At 45.5% G+C, this 27,676-nt stretch overlaps 1 protein-coding gene and 1 long non-coding RNA gene across 10 annotated transcripts in view; one reads left to right on the top strand and one right to left on the bottom strand.

The window, feature by feature from the left end:
* The window catches only part of MAP2 (microtubule associated protein 2), a 158,497-nt gene that overhangs the window by 47,046 nt on the left and 83,775 nt on the right, over positions 1-27,676 (bottom strand). For all 9 annotated transcript variants that reach the window (XM_090144435.1, XM_090144427.1, XM_090144428.1 and 6 more), the window contains exon 5: positions 16,702-16,987. In XM_090144435.1, the coding sequence (XP_090000561.1) occupies positions 16,702-16,963 (262 nt within the window). In that variant the 5' untranslated portion in view covers positions 16,964-16,987. The remainder of the gene's footprint in view (positions 1-16,701; positions 16,988-27,676) is intronic.
* LOC149917305 (uncharacterized) lies at positions 3,563-20,473 on the top strand. Its single transcript, XR_016468443.1, has 3 exons — positions 3,563-5,385; positions 7,360-7,497; positions 19,774-20,473. It is a non-coding gene; the product is annotated as an uncharacterized LOC149917305 (long non-coding RNA).

Raw genomic sequence — 27,676 nt, 5'->3', positions numbered from 1 at the left:
GGATTTCTCAAAAATTATAAAGATTAAACAACATAGTAAAAAATGGAGACTGACTTAAAGCATTTCCTAGAAGGTAATATTATCCTGAAATAAAAGCAAATCATTAAAAATGAAATAGAAGGACAAGATATTCAAAAGACCTCCGTGGAAAATGCTGAGTGTTTATAAAGACCAGGACAACAGCCTTTGCAGTAAGATGCACAAAGCAGCACTATGAAACGTTCTTTCTTCGGTCTGTTAGGGACAATGTGCAACAACAGCAACATTTTACAATGATCATTTATAAAATGTCGTGCAATTTTATTTTTTTTTCTTTATGTACTGTTTTGGAAACCATAGTAGCACAATCACTTCAGTAATTGGATTTCTTGACATTTTATGTATGGAGTTAGCTGTATTCTTAGTTGTACTTCGGATGTTTCCTCTCCATCAGCACACAGTTAATATGCATTAAAGGCACTTACACATCTAAGGATATGCTGATGAGGGACTTGAAATAGAAGAGACAAATATTTCAATATGATTTAAACATGTATTTTGGGCTCCTCGTCCCTTTTAAGATTGCAACATGAAGTTTTATTTAACGAGTAGCGCTGGATACCACACAAATGGGCTGCAGAAGATAACATCCATGGTGCAGGATGGACTTGCAGGCCTTGGTTTGGGATACTGGTTTGCTCCCAGCTGCTGCTTGTGCTCGGGCAGGGAAGGGGAGCAGAAGGAGAGCCGCTGGGGATGCTGCATGCTCCATAGAGCTGGGTGCTCCACGACCTGTGCTTTGCTTGTCCCCATGACCAGCAATGTGCAACGTGTCCAGGAAGGACATCGTGAGGATTCCAGCGAGGAATCGCTCAGCACTGCTCCACCCCACTGCAGATGGCAACAGCCCTATTCTGCACTCACAGAGCCCCCATTAAACACCATCCCTGGGGGCAGAAATAAAAGCTCTCTGCTCATCCATTACCGCTCCCTCCAGGCAAAGGAAGGGGAAGTATATTTAAATCAATGCCCTACTTGTAACTTTACAGCAAGCACCCTAACAAGGGATGCTGTCCATTAGATTAATAGTGGCTTCATCTCACTATGAGCACTCTGGCAGAATTCCTCAGTATTTTTAATGCAAAGTTATTCCTCTTCATTTGTGCTTCAGAAAAACCAATTTTTTTCCCAAGAAGCATAGATGCAAGTTACTCGACTTTCATGGTCATGCTCATCTAAAAACAAAATGCTCCGTTAATCTTCCTTTTGAACAAACTGAGTATGTAATGAGATATTAAAAAAACAACCCACTGGCAAAGAACTTTCATAATTGTTGGTATTTATATCCTACCATTCACTTCCCTCTTGACTGGTTGCCAGGAGGGCAGGGACTACAACACAGTATCATTGGCTGCAGCCAATACCAAGAGCTGATGGATGAATGTGTCAGAACCACCACCAAGCAATGAAAAAATAAGTTGATTTTTAAAAACTGCTCATCCAAGAATAGATGAGGAAAACCAAGGATAAATTGACTAGATAAATGATCAAGGATAAATCAGATCTGAAATCAGAAGACGCTTTGCATGAAGCTCTGGCAGTCTTCCCCATGGAAGGAAAAACTTCATCTGGCTTTGAGATGGAGCTCAATATATTTAAGAAAGAAACTACATGATACAGATGCCTGTATCAGCAGGAGACCAGGCATGGCAGGTCTGCTTCTCTGTCCCTCTCGTCAACAACATGCCCTCAGTGTGTTACACAAAACTCCACTTTGTTCTGTAGATCAGACCAAACCCCATAAGCAACTCCTGCATGTGGCTCCAGTCATATGGACCAAAGAGCGATGTTGATTTAAAACCCATCAGTCTTCCCTGTTGCATTCTAGGCTCCTGTATCTCATTTTGGAGTTTTACAATTTTTCCCACTTCCACGCTTGCTGGATGTGTTCCTCTGCACCCCATAGTGAGGAACAGGGAAGAGATGATGCTTCACAAACCCTCCCAGATTGTGACATGGCATGCAGTAGTGGACTGGACACAAGCAGTGCCTTGAAATCCTTACAGGTCCTGACAATTCCCCGTGCTGTGAGGCACACACAGACTGCACAACAATACAGGAAAAAAGTGGGAAGATGAGTTCTCCAGGCTGGCATTCCCTCTCTCCAGAGACACCTGGAACTCTTCCACACTGCACCTCACAGCCTGAGCTGCAGCACCTTGCATGGCAGGACATGCAGGTAGGAATTCGGTCTTTCTTGCAAAAAGCATCCTTCAATACATAGCGTTTCCCTGCTCAGATTCTGTTCATTTGAGAATATGGAGGAACACTGCCCTGACAGTTCTGATAAGCATGGAGAAGGGCACAGAGCTCTGCAGGGAATACTGTGGCTCTGGAAGACCCTGTACTGATGACACCGCACTTCATGGGATGCGATGTGACCCTTCTGTCCAAACTTCCACACCAATCTACTAACTATGACACCAACAGAAGTAACATCATCAAGTCTGCACTGATACTGAAGACTTATGAAAATCAATTTTTAAGCTTATTTGCCCATGAAAATTACAAAAAAAAAGGCTCAAATTAATTTTTCAGAAACAGAATATCGAAACTTGTACCATATTTAGTAGCTTGGAGTATATCCAGAGGAAACCCACTTAGTCTCTGCCACCCAAACTACCACAAGCTTCTTCCCAGCAAGGTAGGACAAATCTGCACTACAAATGATTTTTCTTGTTACAAATTTATACTTGTTTACATACAGCCTGATTCTGGGGTGCAGATGGGCCCTCCAAGGCTGTCAGACAGCTTCTGCCCCCTCAGCTCTCTTCCTGATTTAATTTGCCTGGGACACACATTATGCTCAACACGGAGATGCAGCTGGAGGTAAAACGGTGCCTCCTGAAAAATGGTAATTTCAGACTACGAAAATACATAAATAAAAAATATAAATGTCCTCAGGGTTGTTATCTTTTTTTCTATTTTAAAATCAAGAAAGGCTCACTTAGAGCATGCTGTTGATGGATATTTTGGGTGACACAGGAGGCACAGGCAGTTCACCAGAACAGCAGTGTTTTTGCTATACATGACTGCTGCAAAAGGACAGACATTTTTGTACTAATGGACACTATAAATAGCAGATCCAATGGGTAAGTCAAATCCTCACAGGGCAGCTATTGAGACTCTTCATAGTTTCCTTATGGTTCAGTTAAAGTTCAAGGAAGCCTAATGATAAAGAACAAAAAAAGGAGAGTTAGCTAGCCTGGATGCTAGGCAAATTCTTCACAGCTTAAAAGCTTTGCAGAGAGCTTTGATTGCAATATTTTATTTTCTCTCTCTTTAGCCAGGTAGACATCCTTTGCCCCTGCTTTGTGCCTTCAAAAACAGCACTAACAGATGACAAGTAACAACAAATGTTTCTTAAACGCAATGCAGACCTTGGCTTCACATAAAACTCCAGCACAACGGAAGACCAAAAGTGGGGCTGTTTCTTTTTACCAAGATGCTTTTAGGACACAGGCTGAACCTCCCAGTCTGGCTGCAGGGATCGTGGTACCCAAAAGCCCAGGTGGTTCTCAGATATGATTTCCACTGTGAGAGAAGACATTGCAAACCATCCTCAGCATGAGCTCTTCAAGCTGGGCAGGCTGAGCTGAGGGACCAGGAGCTAAAAGGCTTAGGGATGACACTTGTACTGCTCTCCTACAGGCTGTCACTTCAGACCATGCTCATGTTGGTCTGGTTGCTAACTGTGCTGTGGCCATTCTCTAGCAGGGATGAAAGGACCATGCTATGCTGAGAGAGCATACATCAATCTTGTCTGCTGTGTTAAGCCAAAATTGAAACTCAAACCAGTGAGCACCTTCTGCTCCTGGCCTTAGAAACAAGCACAATTATTCCCCTAGGTGTGACAAAGCCCAGCCCCTAGCACACCACAGCGGGACATCTGGAGCCTCCTTTCCCACAGACAACTCAGAGACACAGGGTCTGTAAAAGCACGGTTAAAGACCAGAGGATGGCTCCAGCAGAGCCAAAGATCTGGGATCAGAGCTTGTGGAAGGCCAAGATGTCATTTCAAAGCCCTCTTTCATTTCTTATTGATGCTGCTGCAGTTGTCGATGGATTGCAGATGCCTCCACTGCCACCTGAATCCATTACCTACATCATTTTCATTTCCCAGGAAGCCTTTCCAGCCCATTAAGTTTTTTAACACAGTGATTCACCAGCCCCAGTGACAGATGTACAGATGGTCACAGAAGTCTTTTAAAAATGTCTGAGCTTTTACCAAATATTTCCAGAAAACTGTTAGAAATATTTGAGAACTGTAATGGCAAGAGCTGAAATTAGACCTGTGACAGATCTCTGCAGCAATGCGTGGTGTGTCTGTTCCCTTTATGCCCTTTGTAACTGTTCTCCTTCAGCCTTGGGCACTTTCTCTTCTCCCAACCAACCATAACCTCAGGCACAATCTGTTGAGGAAATGAGTGTGCTCTGAACATGACAGCCTATGTGACACTGCAGTAATACCTGCCTGACAGCCCCCACCCAGCAGGACCTTCTCTCCACCTCCCTCATTCCCCAGTGCAACCTGAGGATTGGAGCATCTTCCTGCTCTGCAGGTGGGTGCCCTGATGTTGCCACAATTCCACCTTCCAAGATAGGAGCAGCACCACTGCTTGCTCTTTCGAGCAGTAGCTTTATCTCACACCACTACAGTGGCAGCAGAGTTTGTCGTAGCCATGGAGGAAGCCATCTGGTCTCTGCAAAGCAAAGCTTGTTTAGGGCATAAACAAAGTTTAACATGCTGGAACCATGCAGCACAACAAATGCTCCGGGAGAAAAGCAAAGGAAAGGGATGACGGGAAGGAGAGACGGAGAGGAGGAGACTGAAAATCGTGTCAAAACTGCACATGCATTCACAATGTCACCCTACAGACCCCATCACGAAAATTAACAGCGAGCTTGTTTAAAGCAAAGGGTAATTAATGCTCATGGAGGACTGAGGCTAAACCAGGGATAAAGAAAGATGCAAACAGATGGAAAGGATAAAATAATACGTTTCATTAATTTCGCTACATTTTAGGAATGGAACACAGGCAGGGTACAGCAAAAAGATTAGCTACATGTATGCTTGCAGAATCGGGAAAACAAAGCAATTTCAGTCAAAATGTGCCTGTCAAAATCCTCAGCAGGGTGCAGAGCTGTTTCCAAGGTAACCAGCACTAATTGTTGGCACGGCACATCCAGTCAACAACAAAAGCACGGAGGAACCTGTGCTGCTGTGCAAGGCAAAGCAGCCCAAACATATTTCTGCAGAAAGGGAAGACACGAAGTAGCCATTTGCTATCTTTGACCATTTCAAAAGCAGGCAGGACCTATGGATTTCTCACCCCCCTTCCTCAGGTACTGCAATTCTGAGTGCAGCTGTTCTATAAACAAAATAGCTATTGGATTTGTTGAGAGGCATTCAACAACCCCTCCAGGGAGGGTCCCGACCTCCCACTCAGCTGCCCTGGAGGCAGCTGGGACTGATGAAGCAGGGCAATAGGAGCAGGGCTGCACCTGCTGGCACTTCTGATGGAAAACACGAAGGCACACCTTGGGCTTTATCATAGGAATTAATAACAACTCTAAGTCCTGCCTTCTGCACTCAGATTAAAGAGAAACGCGCAGCAGCAATCAAAACAGTATGAATAAGTCATATAAAGCACAAATAATGATGAAAAAAGCAGTAACACAGCTTTGCAGAATTCAAATATTTGCTGTCAAACGACTTTAGTGAGTGGAAATATTTTGCTGTAAGTAGGTCCTTGATCTGGATGTTGGCAATATCAACATTAATTGGCAGGAGGCATGAAGGGAAATAACGGGACTATCAGCTTTTAAATTAAATGAAACCACAACACAACTGACAAGCATCGCTTCCCCGATAAACTCATTGACTGTAAGCTACTGTAGCATCAATGAGGATGAGACAGATGAATTTAGTCAGCAGAACTCACCAGCCAGCCAGCTGAACAGGTCAGGGGAGGCACATGTCTCACAGAAAGAGAAACCTTGCGATGTACAACACTGAACCACAAAGGTACAGATGCTCAGACTGCCTTTGGAGAAAGATGCACCACAGCAAAGAGGTGAAAAGAGTTGGGCACAGGAGCAGAGCTTGGCTGGGTACATCACCTCTCTGCTGCCCTGGCTGTGTCTTCCTGGCCATCTTTCAGCAAGAGTTGAACATAATCTCTACAACACACATCTCTAAGGCACGCAAATGGCAAATTTGTGCCATGAGTCAGGATCAATCCTGAAAGCTCCACTAAGCAGTCCTCCAGCTCCAACCACACGCACATCAGGCAGAGCCCTCTGCCATGTCATGCTGTCTAACCGCTGTAAAAAAGCACCAAGGGATCCATTCCTGCACACACACACCCTTAAATACAGAAGGTGTTTAAAAAGGAGTCATACAAACGGCAGTTCAATAAAGCAATGCTTTAAAAACAAGCCCACGTTACTACAAATACTTGTTCCCTGCACATTCCTGAGTAGTATCTTCTTCAGTTTACTGTTTGGAGAAAATATTACTACCATGGTTACTACCATCAGCACTTCCCAGCCAAGCCAGAGGTGGGAAAAGTGAATGACTTCTGTTTTGTCTGACACATCAGCTATGCATTACAGCTGATATGCAGTACTGAAGCAGTCAATGCAAGACCCTCAGCCAGGGCAATGCAGTGAGGCCTCATCGCCTTTCCCAGGACTTGGCATCACCCAAAAAGTAGCACTGGACATAAATAGCAGCTATATCTATTTTTCATTAAAAATGAACCCTTTAGAACTCATGCAGGAAGAAACCACTTCAAAACAAAGAACCAGATATTTAATCCTTTGAGTGTGAGTAAATACACATAAAGGTAACTAGTTTTTAAATCAGTGTTTGTTTTGGACTTCAGTACATGCTGATGTTTTAAATAAGCACACTTTTAAGAGCTAATCTGCTTTTAATATGAATGGGAGAACGACTGACAGAAGTCAATGCACAGCTACTTAGAGCAGGAGGTCACGTCTCCTATAGTTTGTTTTTAGCTCCTTTTTTAAGTGCTTTTTACAGTGTTTTCTGCAGTCTTTAAAATAGAAGAGCAAACAAACAAAACAAACTCCAACAAAGTATGAACACTGCTGAAGATTAAAATAACAAGTCACGCACGAGCTGAGTAGAATTTCCAGTTGTGCCTGGTCCATTGTGATTGAAGACCACTCTCTGTCAATGCAACAGTTCTGATTCATGCCATTAGGGGAGCAGGTAACACAGAAAATGCAGCGACATGGTGCCCTTTTCACCCTCTGAACTAACTTCTACTTTTCCTGTCTTTGGGTGCCCAGAACGTGCACATCCCTGGCTGTGGTGCTGTGGGGACAGCTGAGAGCAGGCTTCAGGTCACTGCAGCCACTGGGAAACGTCTGCGTGCAGAGAAAGAGCCCAAGTGCACGGAAAAGGAGTGGTGGCTGTGGAAATTCAAGGTCAGAGAGGGGCAGCATGGGGTGGTTGGGATAAAACTGGGAGTACAAAGAGAGAATGTGGGAATAAAATGCCAGAGGCAGTGTTAGTGAGAAAAGAGGGTTGGTGAGAAAAAGAAAGAGCTGAAAGAGCAGTTGTTTGGAAGGACTATGTATTCTGAAATAGAAAGCCTGGCAGCAAAAGGAAGAGAAAACAGCAAAGGATCAGCTGCTTTCACAGTTCACCAACAACCTGCACAGGTTGCATTACCCTGGATTTGGCAGAAACCCTTGATTTGGGGTAAAAGTAAACAGCCCCAGTTGAAGTTGTTTCCTACTCTCGAAAACAGAGAGGAAAACAGCTTTGCTAAGTCAGCAGGACTGGTGCACCCACACAGCACCAGTACTTCTGCAACGCTGTGCTATGCTTCTAACCTCCCAGCTGCACAGTGGCAGGGAAGGAGGATCAGGCTGCAAACAAGCCTCACTGTAACTGCTGCAGGCTGCGCAGGTTGCTGGGAGCTGTGCCAAATCGGCTGTGTGCTGCTGTGAGTTAGTCTCAAGGAAAGAAATACGAACCAAAAAAGTGAGATATCTGGGGTTTATTTTCCTCTCCCCAAAGCATACGTTGTCTCTAAGTGAATTTGATTTCTGTGAAGTATTTGATCTATCCTGCGTGAAAATGACTCGCTGGAAAGCAGTTAGCAGATTTTCCTGCCTTGGAGATAATGATATATCATAGTTATTTTCCATATACTGAATGCAATTAAAGTTTAAGTGTTTTCCATGCACAGAAGGGCCCTCGATCTCTTCTATACAGTTGGGGTGCCTTGAATTTCCTGCATTTTTGCATGTCATAAGCAATGCCTCAATAACAACAAAACCCCCAGAACAAGACTGCATTTCCAAACCATCACCTCAAAATGAGCTTTCCAAGCACCACTGGTTCTGCTCTGCAGTCTGTCTGCAAAACAGCCCAGGAAAATGTCAGTGTTTTGCTCAGTATCTCCCAAGGAACAAGTGACAGAATCAGAACCAGTTCACAGCTCACTCACTTTGAATCTTGCTTTGAATTTCCAGACCAACCTTTTCACAGCTGGTGCAGACAGGCGATGGATTATCAGTGCTCACCATCTAATGCTAGCCTCATTAGGCTGATTTCCATCCTTTCAGCTGGCAAAGGCAAGCAAACCTATATTAATTATCTTTATGATTTAAAGTGAGCAGTAGCAACTGTGCATAACAGGAAAAACCCAAGCTAAAACACTAGCACAAACTGCTGGTTCTGCTGTCCTAACCTGGGGTGTTAATGTTGCATGAGAAGAGATGACTTGCTCTGTATTTTCATCTTACAGCTTAAATCAGAAGGGAACACAAAGATGGGGTTTTTTATCCCCAGCTTCCTTCTAATCTTTCATTTCAGCTCCTTGCTTGAACTAAAGCCCAGATTGCCTTTGCCTTCCCATTTTAATAGAGGGTATTAAAATCAGGGTTAACTGAAACAGGAAGTTTGAGCATGTATATATATATGATTCTCACATGAATACATCTTGCACCACAAACACATCCTACAGTAGTATTTCCCTTCCATTTCTATGGAAGTTGTGCCTCAGTGAGACCCCACTGCATGGTGCTCACAGACTCTCTCCCTATCTACTCCATATCCCTTAACCTTGAGAAGCAAATACTGGAGGAAAAGGGAAAACAAGAAAGAAAAATGCTCCTTTCCTTTGTCAGACAGTCTGGCTGTGGCTCAGAACCTTTACAGAGAGGCTGTGCACTCCTGAATGCTAAATAAGCTCCCAGGCTACGGACTTTCTCTCAGCGGAGCTTAAAGAGAGATCTCACTCAGCACAGGGACCAGTTGGCATGGCAACGCAGAAAAAAGGAGCCAGCAAGACCTGGCACTCCTGCAGTAGTGGCAGCAGACTGTTTGCACGCCTCATACTTCTGTAAATGATGTGTTGGTACCTGCCTCCCCTCTGCCAAGGCTGGGCCAGAGTTGCCTGCAGGGGCAAGGAGGGATGCCTGGCCACTGGGGGTGTGGTGAGCCAGGCCAGGCAGGGCACCGAGCCACAGAAAAAGTGGGAGGAAGGGAACAGTAAAGCATGTGAGAGGAGTAATGACCTCAGCTCTTGTGCATCGTGTGCAAGACCCTGCAGGCTGACAATTGTCTGCGCAAAGAGTGAGGGGCTCAAAATAAGGCAACAATGTCCACCCACCAACTGCTGCCTGAGAACCTGCTGCTTCCTTTGCAAGGTGACTTTGGAGAGGAAGTTGGCACTTCAGCTCTGCCTCAAACAAGAGGGGCCGTGTCTCTCCAGAACAAGGTTTACTTGTTTGTTAATGAGCATTCCTCCAAACCTTCCTGCTCTCAGAGCAAAGTTGGAAAGGAAAATCATATGTTGCCATGGTCTGCAGTGATACCATCATCCAGCTGCAGTCACAAAGACTGCCCACAGCCAAATGCCACTCGGTGCTCTGGTGGGTCCCCCAGGCTTCCATTGTTACAGACACCCTCACGGCTTCCCTTTGGACTTAGAGAAAAGGTACCACGCTCTGCCTCTAGCTCTGTGCAGGACAGAGCTGGGCTGATTCCAGAGGTCATGGCCCCAGCACCGCACAAGGTAGCGTCACCCACCCTGGCCCTGCCACCAACCTCCTGTAGCACCTTTTCTCCAAGAAGCGTATGCTGATGGGACCTTCAGCCTTCCATAGTTATCCTGGCCATGCAGCCCCTGAAGCATGCCTGCAGATGTTTTCAAAAGGCACCTTCAGGAGCAGCACTAGAGGCACACAGCTACCAGTGCAGCTGGAACAGCGTCATTGCAGCTGTCACTCCACTGCATGGCCGTGATGCTCCCTGTACCTCTCAAAGGCTGGTATTGATCGCAAGCGCTGGTTGCCAAGCCAACACCAGCATTGGTGTTTGGCTCCCACTGCTGAAGGAAGCACAGTTGTTTATGCAATTCCTTCTTAGGATGCTCACAGCCTAACTAGAAAACACCGAAGTGCGTCAGAAACAACAGGGAGAACAAAGGACATAGCTGGTGGATGCCTCCTCTTAGCCAGATTTGACTCTGATGTGGCACAGATGCAGCAGCTGACTTCAGTGGTGTTTCTGTATCTGGCATAAGACAGCTTTCAAACATAAACCTGAACCAGAGGCTGACATTTTCAGAGGAGCTTTGGGAATGCAGGAGACTGGAGGCTGAGCTTCCTTGGGTGTCACTGCCCACAAGTGGGGCCAGCCCCTCCAGCTCCAACCACTGCACTTCAGTCACTGCCCAACTGATCTCTGAAGTCCCAAGAGGAGGCAGAAGAGCAGAGCCAGCTCCTAGGAGAGGATACAGCTGGAGAAAATGGGGTGTCCTCGTGGAGTTAGTGACCGGTAGCGCAAAGGCACAGAAGAGCCTTCAGAGACAACAGCGAGCATCTCTGCAGTAGCTACTGAATATCCACAGTCAGGGAAGAGCTGGGGGATGCATCAGAAAGACAGAGTTCCTCTGGCCTCAATCCTCGCTCTCTGCAGAGAAAATGAACATCTGAGGAGAATCTCTACAGCAAGCTTAACAGAGAATGGTAAAAATAACATCTTTTAAGAGTGCCACAAAGAGCCTCTGCTGCCTCTGCCTATGTTCTCTCCAGCAACATACCGTGAATGTCTGAAATATTCCAATAACATGCCCCAGAAAATGACACTTGTGTTACTCCTAACATGCAGGAGAAAAGTTTCAGAAGCCAGCTATGCTTTCCTGTCTCTAAACAGATAAAGGTGATGGTACACAGTAATTACTGTCACATTTCCTGGGCAAAGGATGTGAGATCAAAACACCTAATTAACAGCTTCTTTCCCATGGGAGCCATTCTTCGAGCTTTGCAGAAAAAAAATAACACAAACAACTGAAATGCAACAAGCAGGGCACTTGCATTCATCCATCAACATCTCTGATTTTGCATCCTGCTATGCATTTTGTACGTGTTGCTCAAGATATGCTTGTTGCTGAAAACATGTCTGACACAGAGGCCGGGAGGAGGTCAGGACCTCCGGGGACCAGGAGGTCAGGGGGCTCGTGGGGTCTCCTGTAACTCCAGAAGGACTTGGGCAGCAGCAGGACAGCCAGTGCCAAAGGGTGAACAGAAAGAACTCTGTCAAAGCAGTGTTGTTGGGAGGAAAGACTAAAAAGGCCTCCATACAAAGGTCTGTTTATATGTTTACTGGCAGTGTCGTTTGAGTATTATAGCTTGTATCTTAGAAAGGGAAAACAAAGGAAAAGAAGATTAAATAACAAGTCAGTAGAGGGGGAAAAAAAATACGAACACACCAGAAAGCAAAGCAGTGACTCGTCTGGCACAATTACACAGAGAGGCTGTTGTGCTTGCTGCCTTTACCCACCGTGCTGCAATCCTGCTCCCAGCTCTGACCACCGCAGGTCCAGTCCTGCCCTGGTGGGCTCAGTGCCCTGAGCCAGCAGAAGTACACGTCACAGGGACTTTCTGACAGTGCAGCACTGGTGAGGACTATGAGGACCCTGTCTCTACCTGGAGACAGGCTGCTATAATGCGAGGCTGTGGAAGATGGTGGGATACAGACTGTTCCTCTGATGCACTGCAGGCAGCTGAAACATGCATAATCCTGACCTTCACCACGACTCTTTTGCACAGCCAACCTACCAGGGAATTTAGCATTTCTGCTCATATGTTCACTGACTATGACAGGGCGGCTTTTCAGGCTGACATTCTCTGCAGCTTATTTAAATATACTTACTTAAGGAGCAGTTGGTCACAGGAACAGATTTATTGCAGATGCTCATTTAGTCTGCTCAACAAAGCCTAAAACAAATGGCTGAACTTGGATAAACTACACCAAGGGCTGGAACATGAATTACCCCTTCCTGCTCTTCCCCTTGGTTGTTCTGTGTAGACTGTGTCAATCCATGCTGTCTGAACCCCCTCCTCTCTGGGGCAATGTCTGCTGTTACACAAAGGATGTGCTAGCACAGAATAAACTGATAAAAGTAAACCACTTTCTCCTGTCCTTGTCTTCAACTCTTCTTTCTCTCCCTGCCACCTCCTGTCCCTGCCGTGCTCTCTCACACCTTACATCTCACCAGCTCTGCTCACATCTCTTCTCACTCTCACCACACAGTCTGCTCCCTCCCCCGGCCTTCCTTCAGTGCTGCCATTTCTTTATTCCTCTTCACAGGACGAGGGCTCTCTTCTCTTCCTGTTTCACTTACAGACACACACCAACCTCTTGCTCTCCCCAGCCTCCAAAACCAATTGCCTCTCATTTATCTGGCCTGGCCTCCCCCACGTCCACCCTTCCAGTGACACAAGAGCTCTGAAAAACAATGTGTGAGCACTCAACCTGGGTTCACTGTGCTGTGTCATGAAGCCTGCTACAGTTCCCCAGCAGTCTTTTTGCATCCCACACAGTCTGGGTACTCTGCCAACTCATGAAGGGCTCTGTTACTCTGGCAGGACGTGTTACTGTCCTTAATATCGACTGACATGAGGACAGAGCCACTGTCCTGAGGCTCTGATAATAGGAATGCTTTCCTTTAATCTGTCCAAAGAAAAAAATCAGATAGCTGTGTGGGTAATCCAAACCCCTCCAATACTAAGCCTGCATTTGATGTATAATGGAGAAAGCATTCAGTTAGCTGAGTCACTGTACTTAAAGATACACTGTAGAAGATGCTTCACAATACAGCCTCTAATCATATAAATTTGACAGATTAGTCATTTCACTAATGAAAAGAACAAGAAATGCATTTTAAGTGTAGAAAAACAAACCTTTGCATCTTGATGCTCCTTGCAAGTTACATATGATGGACTGCATTGAATTACTGGTTCCCAGACGCTGGTGAAGTGCATCTACTGCTCTGCACCGCCTCCTTCCAATTGGCTGACCAGGACTTTTCAGTAAGCAAAGAAAAGGCTGCCATGTTCATATTTTGTTACAGATCAAACGCATCCTGTGATCTACCACGGGGTCCAATCCAAAGCTTTCCCTATCAGAGCGAGCTTCAGAAGATTACACTATCAGTGCCTCTTTTGCAGTACATATCTTACGTGACATGAAAATGTTTGGCTTGACAAGAGCTACAGTTCTCATCCTCCACCATTAAGACTTCCAGAATCCTCACTGAAGACACTGCAGATGTGTATGGGAGATGAGTATGAACAGGGAGGGGTCAGGGAGAGCATATTAAAACTCAATGGGGAGCTGCATGCTGCCCAAAGGCAAGGTATCTTCAGGAGCTCCTTAGGAGCAGCATGGGTCTCATGGTTGGTAGAGCTGGGTGGCCAGGACAACTCAAATATGGAAGCATATATATAAACACACACATACACACAATAAAAAGGAATAGCTGCTTTACCACTTTTCTTTATATCACACCCAAAACAGCTTCCTGTGTGTTATGCCAATAAACTGGGCCTCTTCTCTCACGTGTATTTTGCCTTCAGCTTCAGAGGATGCCAGCCCAGGTCCTGAGGCTGCCCTGCCTGCACACAGGGCACAGTCCCTGCTCCCATTGGGTGTCTGAAAGGAGGGCATTGATGTGCCTTCATAATGCAACCATTACCAGTGAGATACAGAACCAGATCGATCAAAGGCAGCACAGCAGCTAAATTCAGAGGATTCCAAAATTGAGGTCAGATTCAGTAACTCCTAGACAGATGCCAAGAGAAGCAACACACAAATAGGAAGGTAAATTTTAACTGTGCAAACCTAAAAATGTCACTTGCAGTGATGGATTGAATGCATTTTAGCTAGAACTGTAATCTCTTCTACCACTACCACCCCTCAGCACCACATCAAGCATTGGCACAAGGTGCCTGTGCCCTTGTGACTAACTCTAACTCTCCCCTTACCACAGACTGTACAGCACAAGCCCTACAAATGGCTGCTGTGGTGCTCTGCAATGCCCCCAGGCAGTGAGGCACTGCCCATTTCATGGAAGAATTCTTGCTGGTGGGCCAGTCAGTGCCAAGGAGCTTCCTTAGATGAAATGCCTCAAAACACAACCAGACTCTGATCAGCAGGGAAATCAACAGCCCTGCTTATACCTGTATTCCACTTCCAATGAGCTTGTTGTTGCTGCTGGAGGAGATTTATGGACTCAGACACGAAGGCTGAGATTCTACAGAAGCCTGGGTTATGGTTCTGGATTTACATCAGAGAAAATAAAATTCCTGTAAACCCACACAAACCCACAGTTCAGCTTAATTATCTCAGTCGACCTTGGCTTCCTGTGCATTTTCTCCTCATCTGTTTGGAGTCAGCAAGCTACTACAAGTGATTACATGATTTGCATTACTGGTAATTATGTGTATCACAGTGGCATTTAAACACCCTATCTGACAGAGCACCCCACAGCAGTAATAGTTTACAAGCCAACACTGCAAAGATGGCTGAGGTTGTGGCAAATGGCAATCCTGATTTCAAGATCAAATTCTGAATCAAATTGCTTTATGATGCTGTATATCCCACTTGCAAATACTAGCGTGGCTTTGGCAACACACGACCCTTTCCATTTCTGCCACTGCCCTGTTGACAGGTCTGGCCTTTAAAAAGAGTGAAATGATTAAAAAATATATATCTTCTGTATCCTAGTATACTTTATGTTGCATTGACAGTCGTCTAAGTCAGAGCTCAAGGACATGAATTTCCAGAGAGCCAGAAATCCATGTCTGAATGCAAGCAGTTTTAGAGACTTTTTTGGTGTTCAAGGACAAAGATGCCACGAAGTAAGCTATAATAAGACTCCTTAGCAATAACTGTATGGATTGACAGTAAGTCCCCACACCAGAGATCTTGCAATCTAAGCAGACAGTGAAAAAAAGCAGGGGAGGAGGAAATGAGGCCACAAAGCGGTGATCAAAGCAAACTTTGCACAGATAAAGAGCAGCCTTGCTCCCTTGGCAAGTGTATTTCTCCAGTCCTGCTGCCTCATTCTGGTCTGTTTTGCTGTTTCATCCTTCACCTCAGAAAGCAAAGTAAAAATACACTACTACAACACCCAGTGATGGGCAGCACTGGATTCCTGTCTCCTCTCACTCATTAGCTCCTAATTCCTCAATTAAACATGCAGGTCCCTCAGACATTGCCTCAGCTTAAGAGCACCTGAGAAGAGTACTTCTCCTATAAAGAAAAGGACAATCCCCTTCATTCTGTAATCAGCTCTTCTCCATGTGTATGGGTGTGCCTGCAGAACATTCTGTGAAAAATCAGTGGCAAAGGAAAAATCACTTTCAAATCTTCCCACAGCTCAAGCCAATCTGTAACAACTGCAGCATCTTACCTCTGAAATCCTGTATGACTGCTCCTGCTTATTTGCTGGCTAAGCACAGTTCAAAGTTAGGTTAAAATGAAGAAAAGAGATCTTGTTATCATCATTGCAAACAATTACCAACAATGTGTTCACCTGAATGCTTACATGGGATTTCTTTTATCGCTGGCTTTCTCATTTCGGCTATCCACAAGAAGAGACTCTTAAAATCCAAACCTATTTACTTTTAGCAGATATTCATTTCCAGTAGAATTGCTTATGAAATGACTTTAGGGTCTGAAAGCCTTAAGATTCTCCTGCTGCTAAGAAATTATGGATAGTATCTCAAAGTGCTGACAACAGCCAACAAACATTGCTAGAAAGATCTCTTTAGCATGCATGGATGGATGCATCGAGGGCACTACTGTCTATACAAGAGACATTCCCCTTGCACTGTGCATTTGGGGTTTAAAGAGGAAAATCTGCACAGAGTGAATTAGCATTTATTTCTAAAGCAGGAAACTTGCTTTGCATATTTCATTTTTACACAGTCACACTTCCTCCCCCCCATCTCCCCATAACAAGCTGAATGCTAAAAAACTCTACATAGTTTACACATAGACAAAACCCCAGCAGGCATTCTGAGAAACCTGCCTAGGGAATGGCCAGTAAATGCTGACTCTGAATCGTGGTATTTACGGTCAGGCTGAGCGATGCGTTATTCTGCACATACTTTGTGGGTGTACAGAAGGTGTTATTACTTGTGAGCAGTAACAGCAGAGACCATCCTTTGTGCATGTACACACACGAGAGCAAGGTGCTGTCAATGCACGACAGCTGAGCGGTTTCCTGCTGCCAGCCCTGAGCAACTTCTCTGCCCTAGCCCAGCAGATGTCCTCCCAGGGGCAGCAAAGCCCTGGCTCGGCTGCAGAGCACCGGGGCACATTACCTGCTGTCTCTCTGTCCCCTGCCGACAGCTCTCCGTTGATTCCATTCTCTTTGCTGTGAGCATACGTCCCCGGCTGCTCCCGGCTGCCCAGCCCAGGCTCCTCGCCCTCTTGGTAGGGAAACCCATTGGCACTTCTGACCAGTCCGGCACCCGCGCCGCTCTGTTCCTTAATTTCAGGTGAATGTGGGTGTGAAGCAGCCTCTGTTAGCTGACCCGAAGTCCAGTGTGGTGCCTTGGCTTCATCTTTCCTATCCTCCGCCATTTCTACTCTCCTTCACCACTTGTCCTGTAACGACATTAGCAGGAGAGATCAGAGCCAAGTGGATGACAACGCCCAGCCAACAGTCAGCCACCAGGCACAGCTCAGGGTTGGTACCAGACACTGTCATCCTGCAAAGGAAAGAAGGCTTACGTGAACAAGTGTCTTCTTGCCTGGTCCAGCTATGAGCGAACTTGCTTGGAAACCAAAAGGAACCACAAGTGATCAAAATTATGGGTCAAATCCTCCCCAGCTCCCAAGTGCCTTGCAATTATTAGCACTGGTTTCTTGGGGGCTGCTCTTCTGTTAATCTGATTTTAACTCATTAAATACAGTGAAACGTTGACCCAATTAATGAGATGTGAATCAACATCAGAACTCAATGACATCTTCCTGGGTGATAGGGGGAATGCAATAACAGTTTAAAGATGTGAAGCCACTGTTAACATTTTTGTTGCAGTTGTGAACTTGGCTTTCTCAGAGCAGGGTTCCTCCTCTATGGCACGTGCAGCCTGCTGTGAGCCATGACAGAGACAACACTTGAGAACATGCACTGGGTTCCCCAACTGCCTGAACCCGTGTACACCCCTCTTGCTTGCAGCTGGGTGAGCAATCACACTCGTTCCCTTTCGTCCAAAATAGTGTGTGGGAGACATTTGTTTCCCATAGAGTCATTTGCATTCTCCAATGACTATCAGTATTTATACATAAACAAAACTAACCATTGTTTGCTACTTCACATGTACTCCACTCCTACTAATTAGTCCATACCAGAAAAAGAAGCCACTGTATGAGCCGCAGGCTAGGGCTGTGCCTCGTGGAGAAACAGCCCAGTAGGCAGCCTAGGAAGGCAGCATACAGTAATCTGTGTTTTGATAATAAGGTGACTCTAGGGAATGAAAGGCTTGACCTAAGTCAGCAACATCGAAACGAAATCCAGCAGGCCTTGCAATTCTTTCTTCCTGGAAGAAAAAAAAAGCATCTAAAAGCAATCAGCTGAATGCAGTCAAGCAGCCACGTGTCACAAAAGGCTGAGCAGTCTAGAGAAAAAGGCAGAGAACTGCACAGTGCATATGTTCCGAGGGCACTGAATCAAGAAACTTATCACAAAGGAACAACAGTTTCCAAGGAGCCAGGTCAGTTTGCAGAAAGCATCTAAACACAATGAACGACTATCACTGCTTGACTGATAATTATTCACAACTGATAACTTAACCCCCTTCTGATCATTGAAAACAATGGTTTTCAGAGTTGCTTTAAATTAAAAAGTCGTGGTGATTCATGAATATGAGATTTCATTCACAATAAATATGTGACACAAACAATAATTCCACCCCAAAAAGGAGGAGCCCTGCTGTTCTGGTAGGTGCAGCCCTGTTCCTACCCCCACCAGCACCATTCCCCAGGGATAACTGACTGCATAGAGACTGCAGGAGCAGGTAGAAGTTCCAGCCCAATGTTCCTTTGAGCTGCAATGAAAACAGTGGGCTGAGCAGTGTCACAGAGCTTGGTGACCCTGAGATGTGCCCCTGTTGGCCACCATTAACATGCTCCGAGGGCTGAACAAAGCCTATTCTGGGAAAACAAGGCAAGATTTCCATCTTCATCCTTTGAAGAAGCTCAGAAAACAAACCAACCAACCAACCCAAACCCCAGCTCAGCTTTCCCTTCACCAGTGCAGTGTATTTTGCACCCCAAGAGCTGCACGAACTTGCCCACCAGCATCTCAGCTCAGCCCAGGGATACATGAGAGAAGCCCACTGCCTCCTTGGGGAGTAAGGCACGAGCATGGGGAAATGTGCTCCTAAAACTCATTTGGATGGAGGTAATGGTTGTTATCCCATCATCACAGCTCAGAGGCTGTTATCTCTCAAGTGTCCTGTTCCAGGCAGATGCTCCCCGCCCCACTGCGAGCTCTTGAGGAAAGATATTCACATCTTTACAATGGACCGTGTCACAGAAGTCCTCTGTGAAACTAACAGAAGTGCTTTTATCTTTAAAAATAAATACAGTGGGCAGGCTTCAATGAGAGCTGCGTGTATCTGGAGGCAGAATTTGGCTCAGTATTTATAATAGATGGTTACAGAGTGAAACACGGATGAATTCATTCTTGACTCCCTGTTATTCATCAAGTGCTCTCAGAGTTTATAATGGTAGTAGAAATAGTGCAAGTGAGTCACACAATGCATCTTTGTGCTCAGCAATTCAGCAGTGAGTATCTGTCATACAGCTCAGGTTCACAGCCAGCACACACAGGTGTGCCTCTTACCACCAGGTTAGCTGTTTTTCTGTCATTTAATTAGCATACCATGGGCTTAAATTAATCAGGCAATTTCAAAATTGACAGAGAAACAGCAAGAATGGACAAATATTATGGCAGTATTTAAGTAGCATTATGTATATAAAAAGAAGAAATCTGAAATAGCTTGAGCAATGTAGGGAAACACAGTACTTATGGAAGCATATTTCCCCTTTCCACTATGATTTTCTTCCTTTCTGCATCAGCTGGGATGACGGTTTTCAAAAAATATCAGGAGTGAAGGAACAGGCAGTCCTCTCAGAACGTCACATTGCCTCAGTTAAAACAACCTGGAGATTGCAGGCCACAGGAGGGCTGGCTGGAGTGCGTGTGCTCCTCCACAGCTGCCAGCAGCTGCAGTGACGAGACACTCCACAGACCTTCAATTCACATCCTTGTAACTCACACGGTGCACTGGGGCCAGCCTTATGGATCTGAACTGGACATCTTGCCTTCTAAGCTAATAGCTTGTAGCAGAAATGGTTGTAAAAACTAATTCCCTCTTCCTTTTCAGACATTTGGGAGCTGTGAAAAGAAAGAAAATGCTTAAACAACATGGAATTAAGACACAGGGACAAATCTCACGGGGAATCTGCAGTCCAACTTTGCAGTTACCTCCTCTTTTTGCAGACATACATTTCTTAACCCAAATGCTCCTCGATGTGACAGAGGCTCCTGCTGCTTTGGCTGGGCTGAACGCAGCCCAACTGCTTTGAACTCAACGTGCAACAAATCACCCACGGTAATACGCTGTGAGAGCAAGATGCACAAAGCTCCAGATAATGCTGATGTAGACATCCTGCCGTGCTAGCTGTCCTTCTACATATTTTCTGAGTTCATCTTGTGGAATCATCTTAGCATTACACTAATATTGCCTTGGCATGTCAGTGGATGAATTTGCTATGAATTTCACTTTTTAAGAGAACAGAATGAGGCCAACACTGAAGGATTTTGCAAAGTCCTTGCTTTACTGGGGGGTGTAATCTAGCTCATACTGGTAGATACCTTAACAGAGAAAACCTTTAATTCAGATCCATGTGCCAGCAGGCCTATTTGGTTAGTCGTCTGCCTACCGAGTACCTGGCAGCATGGATTAAAAGGTCCCACCCAAGGGAACGTACCTCACTGACAGCTCTGCTTGGAGAAGCGGAGGAAAGCAGCTGAGTATCGGGAGGCAGCAGTAAGAATAAGAACCAGAAGGTGGGCAAATTGCAGCAACCTCCTGCCACACCAAAAACTCAGCCTTGGCTTTCACATGTAGGACACAAACACTGCTGGGGCTACAGTTCTAAGTGGAATCTCCAGATAATTAGAAAATAAGGGGACTAATTTTGAATGCCACAAACAGACGAAGAGATCTGTCCCCAAATATCACCCTTGCATTTCACTTAGCATGCATTCTTTCTCTAACTGAATTCCATTCAGACGTGAGCGGTGTGCCTCACACAGATCAGAGGGCAGACAGCAAACGTATCCTGTGCATTAGTCCTCATACCTGCAGTGTTTGGTCACACTCTGCAAGCTGCCAGGAGATTAACAGAAGTCACCAGGTGATCTTAAATGCTTAAGTACCATAATTCTGGTAACAGAACATATTAATAGAGAGAATTATACATTTCCCTCAATTGGAGTCGTTCTGCCTCTGAAGCTTAATAAAGGACAAATAGGTTTCTCTGGTAATTTGTAACAAATACAATTTATTTCTTCCTTGTCTGCTGCCCAAGTTATTAGCTTGCAGCTAGACCCCTCTTTCTAGACAACAGCAAGACAATCCTCTTAAATCCTGTCTATCAAAAATGCAAGCAGCATTCACCTATGCACACTTGTATTTGGGTTTTAAAGGCTCTTCCATTCCTGCACTGCAAACCAATAGTCAATAGCTATGTATCTTTTTTAGAAAAAATCATTCTTCTAATCATACCTTGAGTTACAAAACTGATGAGAAATAAAGGATGGTGCCTGGATCACAGGCAGAACAAAGGCAGCTCCCTGCAGAAAGGGCAAGAAAACGTACTGCAAACCGCATCCTTGCCAGCACTGAAATGAGGGATGCTCCAGTCTCCAGAGCAGCCGAGCAGACCTCCACCAGCACTGCAGAGAGTGAGCAGGGAGCCAGAGAGCTGCTGCCCACGCTCCTCCTTGCCCATGTGCTTCCTGGGGGTATGGGGATCGATCTGAATTTCTGTGGTGGGGTGGTGGGGTCCAGGCAGTCACACTCCGCTCTCACTGCGATCTCCTGATCACGTGCCAGGGTTTCCTTAACTCAGTGGCAAAACTGTAATGTGCACCGGGCCAGGCATAGCTAACCCTCATCCAGACAAGCATAAAATATTAAAATCAGTTGAAGTCTAAGGAAAGTTCTTCCAAAATACAAAATTCAAGCCACAACAGAGAAATCACTTCTGACATGTTTCCTCAGTTGCAAAGTTCCCTGAAATCTAGAAACCGATCTCCAATTGATTTCATAATGTAGAAACCACACTTAAGGGTTCCTTCATTCACGTTTCATGGCTTTAGCTTTGATGATGCCAAGGAACAAACACACCAAAACCTACCATTAAAATCAAAAGATAAGCTGATGATGCTGACAATGGCGATAAATGGATTCATAAATGTTGCAACCACCATCCAAGTCAAGAATAAGTCCTGCTAAATTATCAGAAACTATGAATGTGGCTTTAGAAAGGCAGGAGTTTCCAGGTGTATAACACATCTCCGACACTGCTGTGATGATTTCACAGCCAGATGAGCTCTGGCAGAACCACAACTCATGGCTGAACAGTCACTAGTAGAGTGAGGTAACCAGTGCATAATGGGCTGCAGGCTGAGTGTCTGGGGGCATGGAGAACAGGAACAATTTCACATGAAGAAACGTGACCAAGCCCCTTGCTCCACACCCAGCAATAAATCCTGTACACCCAAGCAAGTACAAGATGGCTGAAATACAGCACCAGCAAGTTCCTTGGTGAGACAAAGCACAGCAGAAGCATAAAGCTGGGCTCCTAAGCAAGGAGAATGTCTCTAAGATTGGAGGAACACCTGCTAATACAACCATGACAGCTTCATTCTGCCTTGTATATTTTTTTATAGCTCTGGGAATGAATGGAGCGGGGAAAAAAATTTAAGAAAAGGATTTTGCCTGGTGAGCTAGAAACCCCTGAACAGGATTCTCTGTCTCCTCTCTGCAGCACAGCACAGCCTGACCTGCATTTCTTTTGGCAGCAAATGGGTCCATCCTGCTGCAGAGTGGGAACAGGTAAATGGATGAGGAGGAGACTTTCAGCTGCCATTCCTGCTGGACGCAGCCCTTCCTTTCTGGGGAAGGCACCAATAATCCCAAGCTATAGAAAAGCAGAGCTGCCATGCCAGCCAGCCATGGGGTGCTGCCCTTCACAGCACTGTGCACATGGCCTCACTCCCACTCCTAGGGGCTGCACAAACTCACTCAGACGTCAGAAACCTGAAACCAGGCACCTCTCACAATTGTGAAACGTTACCAGCAGCTTCTGCCTTCAAAAACATCATCTACCGTAGGGCTCAGCTCTAGTTAAAAAGCTCTGTGAATCCCTGCCCACTCCTTCCTGTTCCAACACCACCCCTTTCCGACAGTTTCCATCCACAACGCTGTATTTTTTCACAATTTACCATTCATCAAATACACTCACACACAAACATCTACCACCAGTCATAATTGCTTCCTGCAGGAGAGAGGAGAGGCACTTCAGCTGGTGAAGGAGATGTAACCATAACAACAGCACCATGACAACTATAAGTGATATCTGCAGCAAGAAATAAGGCAAAAAGTTACTGCCAAGAAATCCGCTCCCTGCAAAGGACAGCAAAAGCACTAAGGAGGCATGAGCAGTTGGTAGAGGTGCCAACACCAAGGAGTACGAGTCACTCTGGATTTTAAATTGTGCACAACACTGCAGTTTTTAAGAAGAGTCAGTGAAACAAACACTTGCCTCAACAATATAAATCTATATTTGTATCTTTATAGCCTTTTGCTATTGAAGCATTTACAGAAGGTTTGCCATACATATCACAAGGTTCCAAAAGCTGGAAGGCCAGCTGAAATCAGTAGCTTAAGGAGATGATTTTAAAGTTCACTGTCTTCCGACCCTCGGTGGTGCCAACGAGCCATGGACTTGCTATGGCTGCTACAAGCAGGCTAACAGCTGCATGCTTCCCTTGCTCTCAGCTTACACTACCACACTTACATTTGGATGGGTGCTGGGAAAGGCAGCCCACAAAAAGGCTGGAGTGCCATTTTGCAAGATTTCTCTCTTCCCCGCATTGACCTTGCTAAGATGAATTGATGTGATGTTGCATCTCTTCTCTCAAGAGACTCCGTGATGGATGACAGCTCAAATTAGGTAGCGAAGAATGTAATTAATTATGCTCATATGTGACTCACACAGTCTCCGTTCAGGACAGGTCTGCAATCTGTGATGAGAACTAGCCTGTTCAGCAGGGAGGTGCCACTCTGCTAATTCTGAACAGAAACTCACAGAGCAGCAATCTCACTCGCCCAGAACAAGCTCCTTACCTGCACTGGTGGGGCTCTTGCTTCTCCACGTACATCACTTACTCTCACATCCCTTCGTTCTTTCACTATGACCTCATTAAATGTGACAGGTTTTCATATAATCTCAACTCTACTCTGTGAGCTTTTAATTAGGAAAAAAATGCTGCCTCTACAAACGCGTTTGCGTTTTTGCTTTTTCAGAGGTCTTACCTAACTTCCAAAACTAATTCCACCCCTGCTACAGCACAGTCTCTGAAAATACCCGGATGCTATCTCTGGGAGCGCTGTCACGTCAGCTACTAGAAATGGTAAGCAGGAGGCTCGAGGCAATCTCAGGCAGGCTCTTCCCTGAAAACATACGCAGGAGAAGCAGCCCACGAGCAAGATTCAGCAGCACAGCTTTTGCATGGCCTCCAGGACCACGCAGCCACAGGCAAGGGGCACTGCATCACCTTCATAGGAGGACTGCCCAATTCAGCCACCATCCCAGCTTATTTGTCCTTTCACGTGCTGAGATAAAGGCATGCTGTCAGCATTCCCCAACTGAACAAGCTGGACTCTGACATGAAAATGAAGTATGAAAGTGGTAAGAGGGAAGGACAATTTGAGCAACTCTTGATCACGTGAAGAAGGTTTTCTCCCCAAGTCAGGGGCAGCAGTTTATTGCTGAGGGTGCTTTGCCTCACAGTGCTCAGACACACCAGGCAATCATGCCAGGCGCACAGGGGAAGCGGGAGCATCTTGTCTAGCAGAGACACTGTTTGTTCATGCTGAAAAAGAGCAGTGGACAGCAGAAAGCTTGTTCTGAGTCCCCTCCACCTAGACTCCCTTAAGCATCTTTCATTCTCAGTTTCGCGGTTAGAAAACCTTAAAGGCAGAGGCCCAGGAACCCATTACAGAAGCCAATGCCTTCACCTGCAGCACAAAACAACTAACTGTAAATAAATAAGCAAAAATGAGGAGATATAGGCTTGTAAAACTGATGGGAGGAAAAGTTATTTACAGCAATCTCGGCACATGGCAGCTAGTGCTAGAATTTTCCTTCCTGCAGAATGCCTGAGCAGTGACTGCCGTGCTGCAAAACCCCGGTCCCACCAAAGCAGTAGGATTATTTCATCTCTTCAAACTATTTTCTAATAATAATATTATAAACAGAACACTTCTATTAACTTAAATACTCATGCTTGCATGACTTAAAAACATGCTGTCCACCCACATGCAGCCACCCACTCGTATGACCATGACTGCATACCCAGGCAAATAAAATACTCTCTCACTACCTGGAAATGAGAATACCCAGAAATCTTTTGTGCTCTTAAAAGACTCTAGAGGGTGAAATCACAATATTTAGGATACAGTGTTATCATGTGATAGCTCTTCCCTGCCAAATTGTAACTCAACCAACCCTACTGCCTACAAAAGAAATGAAGCAGTCACTCCCCACTCTGCTCAGGCACAGGGGATGGAGGGCAGAGAGAGAGCAACAAGTAAAGAAGGAACTTGGAAGCACAGAAGCTGAGTTTGCAGCCCTTGCTTTCAAAGGTATTTTTCCCATTGGAAGGACTTCAGTTAAGACCTTGGGATATGCATTCAAGCAGAAACAGAAGTTTATATGCCTCGGCTTGTATTTTAGCTATAAAGATTTCTTTAATTTTGAATTCCTTTTTTTTTTTTTTTTTTTTTTTTGGGGGGGGGGGGGGGCGGGCGGGGAGGGTTCTAAAGTATTAATGTGTAAAAAGGAACCAGCTCACTGAGTCATTCAGGCTTTCTGAAATCTTAATTGTAGGCCTTTGCTGTGACAGCAAGTCCTATTTCAGAGGCTCATTTCCTCCCCCAGTTCCCATGGGCGCATGCAATCACTTGATTCTTGCTACAGGTTGGCTTTAACCTTGCTCTGCTGACACCCAGTATCTGCCCACCCTGCGCCAATGGGCTGACGTAGATGTGTGAAGTCAGAGGTGCTCTCCTGGGATCAGAGGAGGAAAGAATGAGTTCCGTGGGAGGCAAGGAGCAAGCCCAGGGCCAGGAGTAGGGAAGGGCAAGAAAGTTGTGCTGGATGAAGAAAACGTGCGTCAAGAATGATAAGATATGACTGATGAACAAATATAGTAACTGAGGAAAAAGTCTGGAAAAAACAAAGCCATGGGGCTGAATGTGTGTTGTTTTAATATAAAGAGACAGCCAGGGGGAAGGAGGGGAGCCAGGATTTGCCATCTGCAATCAAAACATCCAGTCTAGACTCCCGCCACAAGCAGTGGCCAGCACGAGCTGCTCTACATGAAGAGGCAAGAAGCTCCACTGAGTTTCAGTGTCACATCAGCACGTTCTCAACAGACACAGTCACCACCTGCTAACACAGGCCTGCTAGTTGCCATCACAGCCAGGTGCCATCATGCCTACAAGGATCCAGATCAGGTTCCTTCCAGGTAGCAAAAGAGAAGACTCCCTCAAGGTCACCTTCTGGACAAGAGGAGTAACCTCTCTTGAGGCAGCTCTTCCATGGACTACAAGCAGAAAATTCCCTTAAATGTTCAACAGGATACAAAAAGCACATGGGAGATAGGGCATGCACAAAAGGGACATGGAAGATTCACAAAAGCATTTATGCATTCAGGTGTTCCTGAGATCTTGTTTGACAGAGACCCAGGATCTAACACACAACAACTGAGGCCTCTTCTGAATTTCCCTGGATTCTTCCTGTTGCAGTCTTTCAGCAGCACTAATACCGATGTTGGATCAGAATGTCTGAATGCATGAAGTATTAATCACAAACAAGGCACAGGCGACTCCGAAAAGGTGCAGAGTGTGCAACCAGGATGATTAAAGAAGCCTCTCTGCAAGGAATGACTAAACAGGCTGGGGCTCCTCATCCTGAGAAAGAAGGGAATTGGATAGTGCTCTATAAAAGTATGCAGCAAAGAGAAGATGAATAAGCAAACAACCCCCCTCTCCACAAGGAGCAACAGTGCACCAAGCAGGACTGACTGTGGCAGGCACTGTGCGGATGAACAGAGGTGATTCTTCCTGCTGCAGGCAATTACAGACAATGAATTAGCTACTGCAAGAAGTTGTGCATGATAAAAGTTCGCGGCAGTTGAAAAAGCAACTGGAGAGTGGTCATGGACAAGGTTCCATGGGTGAGGGCTGCTGCCCAAGGGATGCTGCCAGGGATGGGAAGCTGAAGTACTGAAGTCTGGGATGGGGAAGTCAGAAGGAATGGGAAGAATGAAGTAAGTTTACTGAGCTAGCAGCAACTTGGACACAAGGGACCCAGCTAAAATTATGCTGTCATCTATGATTTCTTTGACAGCCAAACTCTCCAGGTGTAACCTTGAAACCTTAGTGTCCTTTCAGATAGCTTTGCCTGTGTGATAACTGTTGACACGCCTCTAGACCAAGTTTGGTGTGTGACAGTTCTTTTAGCTTCTTTGGCTGTCTTTGATATTCTCTGTCAACAAGAGAAGCGCAAAACTTTCCAATCCCAAAGTTCAGCACTATACAGATGTCTATATTCAAGTGGCTGCCATAGCTGGATTTCCTTGCTGCCAGATAGACAGTGATTTGTTCTGTAAGTTCTGTGCCCTGAGCTTTCACCAATTCTCTTCTTTTCATCCTGAAGCCCGGCAGAAGTCTAGCAGTAATAATTAGCAAGCCATAAAAATCGACCTGATTTGTGGGAACCACTGAAGGATGCAAAGAGACATTTCTGTTCAAGGAGATAGGAACAAAGGCGCGTGGTTACTGACCCAGTCATGTCAGACCTAAATTTTGAGGGAATCCCAAGTGATAAGCATCCTGCAGACTGAACGCTGCCTATTCATTCAGCCCTTCTGGCAGAGTGAATGAATCATCTTTTCAGCCAGAGACAGCCCCTCTGGGTCGGAGCTGA

This window comes from Phasianus colchicus, chromosome 7, assembly GCF_987193195.1.
Source record: "Phasianus colchicus chromosome 7, bPhaCol1.hap1.1, whole genome shotgun sequence".
NCBI lineage: Eukaryota > Metazoa > Chordata > Aves > Galliformes > Phasianidae > Phasianus > Phasianus colchicus.
The sequence above is the reverse complement of the archived record's forward strand: the minus strand, read 5'-3'. Positions and strand labels throughout refer to the sequence as shown.